The sequence below is a fragment of the Dipodomys ordii genome, unplaced genomic scaffold (assembly GCF_000151885.1).
Source record: "Dipodomys ordii isolate 6190 unplaced genomic scaffold, Dord_2.0 Scaffold60, whole genome shotgun sequence".
NCBI lineage: Eukaryota > Metazoa > Chordata > Mammalia > Rodentia > Heteromyidae > Dipodomys > Dipodomys ordii.
Window position 1 is genome coordinate 10065287 of NW_012267276.1, and position 13497 is coordinate 10078783.

Below are 13497 nucleotides of genomic sequence, written 5' to 3' on the forward strand. Positions count from 1 at the left end.
GAAGGGATGGGAAGGGTAAACAAAGGAGGAGGCTGCAATGCTTGGTAAGAAATGTACGCATTATCCTGCCCATGCAATTGTAACCCCTCTGTACAGTTTGTTCACAAATAAAATAAAATAAAATTAAAAAAAAATTAAAATAAAATACAAAAGAACGAAGGTATCAAGAAAGCAATGATCAAATACTGCTTTCTGATGAAAGCCATTCTTGATGTTCTGTAGAACATCTTCCCAGATTCTCTTTGCCATTACTGAATGTATACAGCGCAAATAGTCTTCTAGACATGTTTTGCTCTCCACACTCATACTGATATTCTTAATGAAATAAAATATATAACACCCATTATAATTTAACCATATTATATATTTATGATTAGGAGTTTCCTCAAAACATTTCTCCCAACACTTGTCAGATACAACTATTTATGTGAAATAGGCTATTCAGTGAGTTTGCAACATTGTCATTTAGGTCTAGAGTGCCATCCTGACACTCAGAAAATGTTTGTTCCCAGTTACATCATGTGAGGTTGCTACATTCTTACACTTTAGCTATTATTGGATGGGCTAGCACTCTCCCACTTGAACCACAGCTCTACTTCTTCTTCTTCTATCTTCCTTCTTCTTCTATCTTCCTTCTTCCCTCCTCCTCCTCCTCCTCCTCCTCCTCTTCTTTTAAGCTGTAACTAGAAATAAAAGAGTCTCATGGACTTTCCCACCTGGGCTGGCTTGGAACCATGATTCTCAGATCTCAGCCTCCTGCGTAGCTAGGATTATAGGTGTGAGGCACCAGCATCTGACAGATACTTTAAAAATTATTTTATTTTATCTATGAGTTAAATATTAATATCATATGAAATCGAAAATACTTTATATTTCTAAGTTTAGCCTCTATAATCTAGCCTTGAAATATTTCCTGCCTACCAGACATTTTTATGTATTTTTTAAAAATTATTTTTTAATTGTGAAAATACTGTACAGAGGGGTTACAATTACATGGGCAAGATAACGAGTACATTTCTTTTTTTTTTTTTTGGGTCCAGTCGTGGGGCCTGAACTCTGGGCCTGGGCGCCGTCCTTCAGCTCTTCAGCTCAAGGCTAGCGCTCTTACCACTTGAGCCACAGCACCACTTCCGGCTTTTTCTTTTTGCTTATGTGGTGCTGAGGAATCGAACCCAGGGCCTCAGGCATGCAAGGCAAGCACTCTACCACTGAGCCACCTTCCCAGCCCACGAGTACATTTCTTATCAAGCATTGTTGCCTCCTGATCTTCAAGGAGCTATATAAAGGGGTTTCAGTTCAACATATTGGTTTACAATACAGTGTCACCCCTTCCATTGATTTTTCTCAACCTTCTCAACCTCACCTGTCCCCTCCAGTAGCCTGGTTTAGACATATCTTAATAGGCATTGGAACATTTCCAAAATTAAACCCTATGTCTTTCGTTCAGATTTGTTTCCCACTAAGCTCTTTTGTGTACCCATTAATGGCCTATCCATCCTTGTACTGCTTAGGTTACAAATCTTGAGCTCATGCATTCTTCCTCCTTTGTGTGGCTCACGTTTCATATTTACATCTCACTACAAAATCTACTGTCTTTCATAAAATGCCAGTGTCTGGTGTTAGCCTTAAATCACATATTCCTTGGTTAACTATTGCAGCTTCTCCTTTTCTGTTTTCCTTGTATCTCTGTGTGTACTTAACAGAGTTGCCACAGTGTCCCGTTAAATGTCAGTCTAGACATACCTCTCATATGGCCAAAACTTAGAGAGATTTTATATTTCTCTTAGAAAAAATGAAAGACAAAGTTATATAGTTCCCAACTTGGCTCTTCATGATTGTTTCACTCCCACCCTTTTCCCATTTCTCTGATTACATCTGTTCTCTTCTCTGCCTTTTTGTTGAGTCCAGTTAAATGGCTTCCCTGGTGGTACCTTCATTGGTCACCCACCCTAGCTGGGTCCTGGTAGCTCATGCCTGTAAAGGTCCTCAGGAGGCTGCGATCTGAGGATTATAGTTGGAAGCCAGCCCAGGCAGGAAAGTCTCTGAGACTCTTATCTCCAATTAATTACCCCAAAAAAAGTCTTGAGCAAAAAAATCTCAGGGACAGGACCCAGGCCCTGAGTTCAAGCACTAGGAGAGGAGTGCATGCATGTGCATGTGTGTGTGTGTGTGCGCATGCACACACACACACACACAAACACACACAATACCTGCTCCTGTTCCCTTTAGCCATTAATTAAGTCTCCCTTCCCTCAGTTGTCACCCTTTCCCCTAGAATTCTCTTGATTTCTATTTAAAATTACTACCCCACATATACAATGGACATTTGTCCATTGAGGGGCTTCTGGGTTGATTCCATATTTTGGCTATGGTAAACAATTCTACAGTGAAAACGGTTGTACTGTTAGCTTTAGTGTGGTCCTGTTTGTGATCTATTGGATAAGGGCCTAGGAGTAGAAACTGGGTCATAGGGAAGCTTTATGTTTAGTTTTTTTGAGGAACCTTTGAGGAACCTTCATATTGCTTTCCAGAGTGGTTGAACAAGTTTACAATTTTACAGTGTAGTAGAGTTCCCTTTTGGCCACATGTCAGTTGGCATTTATTATTGTTACTTTTCTTGATTTTGGCCATCCTAGCTGGGGTAAGGTGAGACCTAATGTTGTCTTGATTTTCATTTCCTTTATAGGCAAAAATGTTAAGCCATTTTTACTTCTACGAAGTAGTTTCTCTTTACATTATTAGCCTCCACTTATTAATTGAGTTCTTGTTTCTTTAAAGGTTTATTTTTGATGATTTAATTTTTTGAGCTCTAAGTATATTTTGGATATGAGGACTTTGTCTGATGTATATATAGCTAGTAAACATCTTCTCTCATTTTGTGGGCTTTCTATTTTGCTTGTTAGCTATGTCCTTTGCCTTGTGGTATATATGCACAGTGGAATTCTACTCATCCATCCGAAAGAATGATATTGTACAATTCATAAGGAAATGGAAAGGCTTGGAAAAAATTATATTTAGCAAAGTAAGCATAACCCAGAGAAAAATAGGCCGCATGCTTTCCCTCATTTGTAACTAGAATGTGCCTATAAATCTACAGGTAAACACATTGGGTGGTAAGCAAGGGATTACAAATGAATTAACTGCAGTGTAATAGATTCTATGGAGAGCACAAACAGTATAATTATTTAAACAGACTTAAGTCAAAGCCCAACAAAATAAGTGGAAATGTGTACTTTCACGAGGGGGTGTTAGAGGCAAAGGGAGAGGGGTAGAAGAATGAAAGGGGAAAGGGGAGACAAGGCAGACAAGAGTCTATTGTATTTACCACAGAATTGAGAAATATAAGGGAAGGGGTGTGTTGAAGGGGGTGAAGATGTTCAAGTGATGACAGATTAAGATGCATTGTGCACATAAACTGCTTTGTTAAGCGGCAAAGAAATGCAATACATAAGCTAAAAATTAAGAAAAGAGGGAAGGGGGTGGGTTGGGACGGGTGGGTGAGAATGTTGAAAGGGGTGACATTGATCAAGACACACTGTATTCATAAATTGGCGACTCCTTTGTACAACTATTTAAAGATAGTACAAATATTCAAAAACTTAGCACTCTAGTTTTCGGAAATGTCCACTACCTATCAATTCCTTCTTTGCCGATCTTGGTAGCATGTATTACTTCCTACCAGTGTCCAGGCTCCAGCAGGAGGTTTGTTTTTCTTGTTCACTGCTGTATCCCCGAGCTTATGTAATAGGACTAGCACCCATAGCCCAGGCCTGGTAGAAACTCATGTGAAGAATGAGATTGTCGGAAGGCTGACCTTTGATTTTCTTTTGAAGTTTTTGCTCTCCTTATTTAATGGGTCATTATTTCTGTTGTAAATGTTTTCTTTGCTTGTCACCAAAGAAGTTTTTATTAAGTTTTAAATTTAAATTTTCATCTGAGTATTTTTTCATGCTTATGTCTTTCTCCATTCAGAGGTTACTTAAAATGTACTCATCTGCTTGTAGAAGTACATTTAGGATGTTATTCTTCATTTTAAAAAATAGCAGAATATACATATTTGTTTTAGAAGTGAGCAACGGATCCAACTTAATTTTCTTCTCAGATGTTAAGACAGTAGATGTTGCTCTATTCTCTTACCAGTTTGAAATGCCATGTTGTACTCAATGTTCATATATAATAAGTGTTCATTGTTATTGTGAAGGTGATGTACAGAGGAGATTACAGTTACGTAAGTCAGGTAAAGAGTACATTTCTTTTTGGACAGTGTCACCCCTTCCCTCACTCTCCCAGTTTTCCCTTCCCATAATGCTCATATATTTTATGCAGTGGCACAAACTTATTATTTTTTCTGTATTTTTTGTTTCAACTGTGTATTTCCCTTCTCTAATTTCAATTTTGGGAACTCCATAGCACACCTGAATAGTGTTCATTTACTGTGACTTCCAATCTGTTTTCTCCATCCTTTATGTTTTCCACAACTGAAAGCAAGCACAGTAACCCTTCTATAACAGATGTAATATTCGTGGGTAACACTGCATCCTGACTATTGTAATGTCTGTTTTAATTATGTAAATCATGATGTTAATATTCTTTGAATGAAGTGACTTTCCTTTGGATGATCCCTCGCAGTTTTCTACTACTTATATTGTAAGAACCCATCCTTTTATGCTTTAATGGAAGAAGATGGCTCAAATGTTTATGCACTTTCTGTTTTTATGGTTGTTTAGCATTAATGAGCTTTGATTGTTCTACTATCCATAGTAGAATTAGATTGTCTCCACCAATTTGTGCCAGATGGGTTTATACTGACGTATAATAGAAAACAGGTGAGTGAGCAGGGTCTTCCTGCTTTGTTGCTCCTGTTTTGTTCTTTTGGGTTTTTCCCCTTCTATTTGCTGATTTTTAATTATTGGTATTATTAAGTAGTTGTACAAAGGGGTTACAATTCCATAAGTGAGTTACTCCTCTTTATGAAGTTTAGACCCAACTACTTTCTTGTGCTTGTTTTTGTTCTGCTCATAAAATGCTGTCTGTCATCTCCCTTTGAGCTTCACAGTGACTGTGTGGGTACATCAATAGCATTTTATTCACTTACTTACCCATTGGAATTGAATGAATGAATTGTGGTAAGTAGAGTAACATTTGACACTAGTTGAATATTTAATGGGACATTAGAATATTGAGATATTGGAAACAGGTATCAGATTTTTAATGGGTGTAAGAATTTGATTTCCTTCTGTGAACGAAGCTCATTTGTGCCACATGCCATGGTGGGCCAGTGCTATAAGAAGAAGCATTGTACACTTCTTTGATCTGAATTTCGCAGTGATGAGTTCATGTGCCTTCCACGCACCCTGTCTTTCCTCCACAGACACACTCTGAGGAGAGACCATTTCAGTGTGAGGAGTGCAAAGCTTTATTCCGGACCCCATTTTCCTTACAGAGACACCTGCTAATCCACAACAGTAAGTCCCCATTCAGTCAGTGGGGAGCAGGGAGAAATCACCTCACGTTTTATTCTTAGGACCTTTGAGAATGTAGGCAGCCTAGAAGTGCACCTAGATGTAAAGTGAGTAAGTAATCTGCTGCTAAATGTAAAATGAACTTATATTTCTCCCGTTCATCTTTCTTTCCTATACTGTTGTTTTATTTTTCCATAATGTAATTTACACTTTTTACAAGATACCTCATATCTTCTTAATTTTTACTTGTATATATATATATATATATATATATATATATACAGATACATATATATATATGTATGTATTAAAAAAAGAGACCTTAGATCCCATAAGGTATCTTTGTATGTGTGTGTGTGTGTGTGTGTGTGTGTGTGTGTGTGTGTGTGTGTGTGTGTGTGTGTGTATGTGTGTGCATGTGCACGGGCTGCTACGCAGACTTGAACTCAGGACCTTCCCGCTTACAGCTGGTGCTCTTCTACTTGAGCCAAGCCTCCAGTTCTTCAGTGAGGCATCTTTACACATTGTTTTGCCATAGACGTATTTGTTCTCTTTTAACTGTAATGATTAAGGATATATGTCTGCCTCTGTGAAAACATGAAACTATGTGCTGTACTTGCAAGCCGGAGAGAACTGGAGTATATCTAACTTAGCACTTCTTTTGGAGAGGGATTGAGACTCTGGGAAGCTCCTGAGATTCTGGGTATTGCCATCCGGGCTTCTAGTAGTTGGGTATCTCTCCTACTTCCTGTGCTGCCTGCAATTCCTTACTTACTGAGGTAGAAAATGAATTGTTAAGTTTTGGATTTAGTTCTAAACATACCATCAAAGTCTAAACAGTTGCATTAACACTATTTTTGGAATACTAAAAGTATATATTGATGGCCTCACTGAAGGACTTAAGTCTTGAGAAGAAGAATTTATAGCTAAACTAATGTACTGTTTATTTTTTATTTTATCTATTTATTTATTTTTGCTGACGTTAAGGTGACATGAATTCAGTCCTCATGTTCTTGCTTGGCATTTTTTTTTGCTCATAGCTGGTGCTCTAACACTTGAACAATGCCTTCAGTTCTGACTTTTTGCTCATTAACTGAAAAGTCTTGGATTTGTCTACCTGGGCTAGCTTCAGACATGTATCCTCAGACTTCAGTTTCCTCTGTAGCTGGGATTACAAGCATGAGCCATTTGCATCAGGCCTAAACTAATTTTTTGGGGGGTGCTGGTCCAGGAACTTGAACTCAGGGCCTAAGTGCTGTCCCTGAGCTTTTGTACTCAACGCTAGTGCTCTACCACTTGAACCATAGCTCTACTTCTGGCTTTTTGCTGGTTAATTGGAGATAAGAGTCTTGCTGGACTTTCCTGATCAGGCTGGCTTTGAACTGCATTCCTCACATCTCAGTTAGTATTACAAGTGTGAGCAACTGGTGTCCAGCTTCTAAACTGAATTTTTAATGTGATTCTTTGAAATAGATGGTACAGTTAGAGATTTCCTTTACTCCCTTATCAAAAATTAAAGAGAAATTACATACCAATGGCAATTATATTGCTTGTTCTTAACTTTGTTCTCTACACACATAAAGTTCCTATGGCAGTTTAAATATTAAATTTCAGAAGAAGACAGTACAAAATAATCAATCTTGCCAATTGGCTGTACCTAGAAGAAATTTCTCTGGCCAAGTTGAAATGTGTAGATGAAAAATAATAAAGACAGTGAGATTTGTGTACAAACTGAGTAGTAATAATTGTGATGAAATGCAGTCTGCTTCCTTGTGCTTTTAGGTCCTCTTGTGTGCAACTTGGAGCAATTTCCAGTTTGCCTATACAGAAAAGCAGTCTGTTTCAGAAATAAAATTTCTTGTGCCACAGCAGGATTGTCCATTCCATTTCACCCCCATTTCATTTAAGAAAGTGTTAGGAGATGGATGGATTTTAGCATAAGGATTTAGGCAAGTGAACCAGATTTTAGCATAAGGATTTAGGCAAGTGAACCTCCTTCATCCCTGTAATTTATATGGTTAACTTCAGCGTGGTGTTCAGGGGTTTTTGTTTTCCATGAATAAAATTAAATTTTGTGGACCAGCAAGAAATTTGTGACAGGAGGAAACTAATGCTTTTCATTTCAGCCTATTGGTTTTCCTCAGCCTGAGAAATAAGATTTTCAGTAACTGTGTTGTAGACCGTGGTGTGTGCTATATATCTAATGCACGTTTAGTGACAGGCTTTGTATGGTGAAATTTAGCCAGGAAAAAATCATCCTTGTTCATTAAATGAGCTTAGTGTAGACCTGTGTTAAAGTGATGGGAAAACCAGAAATGACTAAAGAAAAATAGAAATACTAGTCTTAGTCCTGAGTTTGAGCTCCAGTATCCTTCCTGGAAACAATAAATCAATTTAAAATACAAGTTTTTATGGTTATGAGAAATTGTTGGAAGTCAAAGGTGATTTGGGTGGGAGGGAGTGAATGAATAGGTCTCTCTTGTTCCATCCTGAGTTTCTCTTACTTAAGTTTTCATCTCAAAGGTGAAAGAACTTTCAAGTGCCACCACTGCGAAGCGACTTTTAAAAGGAAGGACACGTTGAATGTTCACGTCCAGGTAGTCCATGAGAGACACAAGAAGTACCGGTGCGAGCTCTGTAACAAGGCCTTTGTTACGCCTTCTGTGCTTAGAAGTCACAAGAAAGTAAGTAGAAACCTGTTGTGAGTTTGAATGACCCCAGGTTTGAGGTTCCCAATTTTAACCATTATTTGATGTCTTTACATACATGTGTCTACATAGTTACCCAAAAGGACAATGCCTTTGTGTCTACCAGCTATTCACAAAAGGCTTGTTTCTCCATTGTTCAGGCTATATATGATTTTTTTTTTGCCCCTGAAGCAGAAACACAAAGGTAGGTACAAATTTTTATATAACCTTTAGCTTCCCTGGTAGGTGGGTTATAGAGAATACTTAGCAACTACATCTTATCAGTTGTTATTCATTGTTGCACTAATATAGATTATGTAAAATGAATATAATGAGTAATAATAATTTTAGTTTTCATAGCTAATACAGATGTTTATATGCAAATAACTAGACTGGTTCCTTCCAGGACTGGATCCTTCTAGAACAGGATCATTCTAGGACTGCGTCCTTCTAATATTGGATCATTCTGGAACTAGGTTCTTCTATGACTGGATCCTTCTAATACTGGGTTCTTTTAGGACTGGGTCTTTCTTAGTGCCTTATATTTACATATCTGGGGCACAATAAAATTCCTAAAATGGAAGAGAAACAATAAATTTGCCGTACTTTTCGTTTTCTTTTCAAACATTCATCTGACATTAATTAGTGATCTGTTTTCATGCTTTCTTGTTCATAGTATAGTTTAGTAATTTACTTCTAATGAATTTTATTTTATTTTTTTATTTTTTATTTTTATTTTTGTCGTTAGTGGGTCTTGAACTCTGGGGCCTGGACGCTGTCCCTGAGCTCCTCAGCTCAAGGCTAGTGCTCTACTATTTGAGCCATAGCACCAGTTCCACTTTTTCTGCTTATGTGGTGCTGAGGAATTAAACCCCGGGCCTCATGCATGCAAGGCAAGCACTCTGCCACTGAGCCACCTTCCCAGCCCCTACTTTTGATGAATTTTAAAGTTAGCTATATTTTACTTATATAAACAAAACTGAGTATGTTTTCCTTCTTTTTATTAAGAGACTTAATGCCCTTTAGTCAAATTTCTAACATTGGTGTGACCTTGACTCATGTAAATAAACAATAGAATCTTATGATTATTTTAAACGGATTTCAGAGAAATTAGTGGTGACTTCTTTGGAATAATCCAGTGTTATAATAGTAGATATATATGTAATAAATTCTATGCCTCCATCAGAAAGAATGACATTGCCCCATTTGTTAAGCTATGGAAAGACTTAGAAAAAACTATATTAAGTGAAGTAAGCCAGGCCCAAAGAAACATAGGTCCCATGGTTTCCCTTATTTGTAGTAACTAGTATAGGTCGAGGACAAGCAGAAAAGTTCAAAAGCTATGTACATATGACCATATAAGTTGATGTTAAGTGAAATGAACACCAAGATAGGGACACAACTTGCTTTTTCTTTCTTGCTATTGTTTTTAAGTTATCTAAAATGTGCTATATGATTTGTTTGTTTCTTTTGTATGTTCTTCCTCCATGATATAACCCCTGTTTTCACTATATTTGAAGTTGGTGCCCTGCATCTTGTATATACATTTTTCTAATTTGGAGAGAGGAAGGGAAATAACAAAATGCTGAAGCAAGGATACAAGGTGACCCATTGTAACAATGAAATGTACAAGACATTATGTTGAAAATGAACTTTACAACTTGGGAGGGAGGGAGAGGGAAGGTATTGTAGGGGGAAAACCAAAGGAGGAGGTAACAATGCTCAATAGGAAATGTACTCTCATTACCTTACTCATGTAACTGTAACCCCTATGTACCCTATTTTTACAATAAAAAAACTAAAAAATAAATATAATACATGTGTAACTATATAAATAAATATATATAATTTCTCAACAACTGTATACTAATCAATAAAGATTGACCATGTTTTGCCCCTTCTGTAAAGAAATGCAAAGACAGGTCTGTTATGGTCAAAATTACACACACACACACACACACACACACACACACACACACACATTACTTTCAAGTGAACTGTAATGTGGACCTGAGAGTAATGGTTTATACTATACTGAGCTGGAAAGGGCATGGAATTGTCATGTAAAAGATATTGTAGTTCAAATGGAAAATGAAATGGTTGTCCAGAGCTGAGTCCAGAAGATGTGTACTCTAGACAGTGCCCTTGTTGGCTCACCATGGCAGTTGATTCGATTTTGTTGCTCTAATTTCAATATAGTATAAATTCTTTCAAGGAAAAATGGTTCTGAAGGACTAATTTACTGGGTGTTGTCTAAGGACTCACTTTATATGGCTCTTTTTTGAAATCACGAATAGGACTGTACACATTCAAATATAGATTATAATATAAATATTCCAAGTTTTAAGTTAAATATCCACAAGACTGTGCAAATAATTAATGTTAACTGTTGATTTACAATGCAAGAGGAGACTAAACTGTTATGTGAGTGTCCACCAGTTGGTGTAGAGGTCTGCCCCGTGTGTGTGTGTGTGTGTGTGTGTGTGTGTGCATGTGAGCGTGCGCATGCACGCGTGTCCCTGCATGTATGCATGCTCATATACATGCACATGCTAGTGCTGGGGCGTGAACTCAGGGCCTTATACTCACACTTGGCTTTTTTGCTTAAGTGGTGTTCTACTATTTGAGCTACACCTCCACTTCCACTTTCTGCTTTGCTGATTAATTGAAAATTAATACACTTTCTGGCCTGGGCTTCTTACTAACTGAGATCCTCATATCTCAGCCCCTGAGTAGCTAGAATTATAGGCAAGAGCCACTGAAGTCTGCCAGCTTTTTAAAAAAACCTTCTCTATTTTTTCTCATAGAGAACAATACTTGGGTATAATTTGAACAGATGCACAGATGTGGACACATCCCTGTGTGCTTTTTGTTACTGTGGAAACCAATATGATATATTATCTGCTTCTGTTTAATTTTCAGACTATATCTATTTTTTTGTCGGTGGTGGGGCTTAAACTCCGGGCATGGGTGTTGCCCCTGAGCTCTTCAGCTCAAGGTTAGCACTCTACCATTTGAGCTATAGTGCCACTTCCTTCAGACTATATCTTGCAAAAATAATAATAATAAATTTGCTGGGTGCTGGTGGCTCACACCTGTAAACTAGCTACTCAGGAGGCTGAGATCTGAGGATTGCAGTTCAAAGGCAGCCCTGGTAGGGAAGTCCATGAGACTATTATCTCCAATTAGCTCCAGAAAACTGGAAATGACACTGTGGTTCAAGTGGTACATACAGCACTATCCTTGAGCTGAAGAGCTCAGAGACAGCGTCCAGGCCTAGAGTTCAAGTGCCATGACTGCTGACACAAATAAATAAATAAATAAATAAGTTCCTCAAAACCGTATCATAGAGAATAGATAGATACTAGAAGGAAATGCCTCCCCTCTCCCTAAAGGTCCTTGCCCTTGGCCTGCATTTGAGGAACATTGGAGCTTGGCATGTAGTCCTGTTTAGAGATCTATTGTGATCTGAGTAGAAATCTGATGTCTTGATGAGACAGAGAGGCTGGTTTCAAACCCTGCACATGTCCCTTCTTTAAACTCTCTGACACTGAAATTCACCTTTTCTAGTAGGATCATGAATTCAAGATAATGTTGAGAGCAGAAATGTTCGTATTGACTGTTAATGTGTCCTGATTTTGAAAGGCAAGTTAGATTTATATTCCTTCCTGCTTTGTGGTAAAAAAAAAATCAGTTCAGACAAGTGGTACTTAAGTTACAAATGACTTTATTGAGATTAATTCTGTCCTCACAAAGAATGTGAGAAATGCTTCGAAAGAGGAGTTTCACGGTAGTACACGAAGCACAGCCGCAGCCCCCTTCCAACTGTGGGTTTTCCCTGTATGTGTTGGTTTTGAATAACTTAGGAACTCCATCAAAGCCTAAAAGGTAAACTCCTGAATTATTTTCAAATGAACACTGATACACGATCTGAAGGGTTTGTATTAACTCCTGGGAATACCCATGATAAATTGTTTAAATTATCACCGTCATATTAAATCATTTTAATGAAACATAATCCTGAAAAATAAGGAATTACTGTTGTCAGAGGCACTTAATCATCTTTGCTGAATTCTCCATTTTAACCCCTTCCTGTTCCTCTTCATTTAGACACATACTGGAGAAAAGGAGAAAGTTTGCCCATATTGTGGCCAGAAATTTGCCAGCAGTGGAACCCTGAGAGTTCACATCCGCAGCCACACAGGTGAGGCCGGTGGCCCAGGCACAAGCTACAGAGAGAAGCATTGTTGTAGGGCAGCACTCTCCAAATCCACAATGACACCCTGATGAAGAGCTAATCTCGCTAAGGAATTTTAAAACCCAAATCTTTACTCAAAAGAATTCTTCGTAACTACTTTTCAAAATTAAGTAAAATTCCTGAAGTAAAGACATTTTTATTTAATATTTTGTTTGTAACTTTAATGTTGCTTTCTATAGGATTCCAATGGATGGAATAACGCTTTCGCTTTTTATGAAAGTTGAAGGCCTTCTGTCTCTTCTGTAACTCAAACTGAAAGTGATTGTGTGTGTGTGTGTGTGTACACATGTACACACACACACTGGGGCTTGAACTCAGGGCCTCAAACTCTCGGGGCTTTTTACTCAAGAATTGGCACTCCACTATTTGAACCACAGCTCTAGTTCTGGCTTTTTGCTGGTTAATTGGAGATAAGAGCATCTCAAGTCTGTCTGCCTCCATGACTCTGAATCATGATCTTCAGATCTCAGCCTCCTGAATAATCAAGATTATAGATGAGAGCCACTCACAGACACCAAGCCAAAAGTGATTTTTTAAGATTGAGTGCCCTTTAATACTGCTATATCTGTGACATGCCTCGAAGATCTCTTTGTTCTGGGTTGTTTCCTAAAGGGTCCCTTCTTTTCCTATACAATTTTTCCAAACAAAGTGGTTATAGCTAGTGATGATTGATTGAATACTGATTATTTTTTTCTTCCTTCCCTCCCTCCCTCCTTTCCTTTGTTTCTTTTTTTTTTTTTTGTACTAGTCTTGGGGCTTGAACTCCACCTAGGTGATGTCCCTGAGCTTTTTTCCTCAAGGCTAGCACTTTAGCACTTGAGCCACAGCACCACTTCTGGCTTTTTGATGCTTAGTTGGAGATGAGTTTTATGAACTTTACTAATGTAGCTGGCTTTGAATTTAGATCCTCAGATTTTAGCCTCCTAAAGTCACTAGGATTATAAATGTGAGCCACTGGTAGCCAAAAATACTGACTATTCTTAAGAGATCATTGTGTAGATTTTATTTACCGTGTAGATAAATGCTTGAACTATGACTCTTATTTCTGTTCTGGAGATGACTTTACACTAGTCTGAAATTACTTTTCAGT

At 37.9% G+C, this 13497-nt stretch overlaps 1 protein-coding gene across 2 annotated transcripts in view; it reads left to right on the forward strand.

Annotated features, from left to right (window-relative positions):
- Prdm5 (PR domain containing 5) overlaps positions 1–13497 on the forward strand; it is a 144029-nt gene that overhangs the window by 88409 nt on the left and 42123 nt on the right. For both annotated transcript variants that reach the window (XM_013022136.1, XM_013022137.1), the window contains 3 exons: positions 5372–5465; positions 7986–8146; positions 12260–12353. In XM_013022136.1, coding sequence (XP_012877590.1) covers positions 5372–5465; positions 7986–8146; positions 12260–12353 — 349 coding nt within the window. The remainder of the gene's footprint in view (positions 1–5371; positions 5466–7985; positions 8147–12259; positions 12354–13497) is intronic.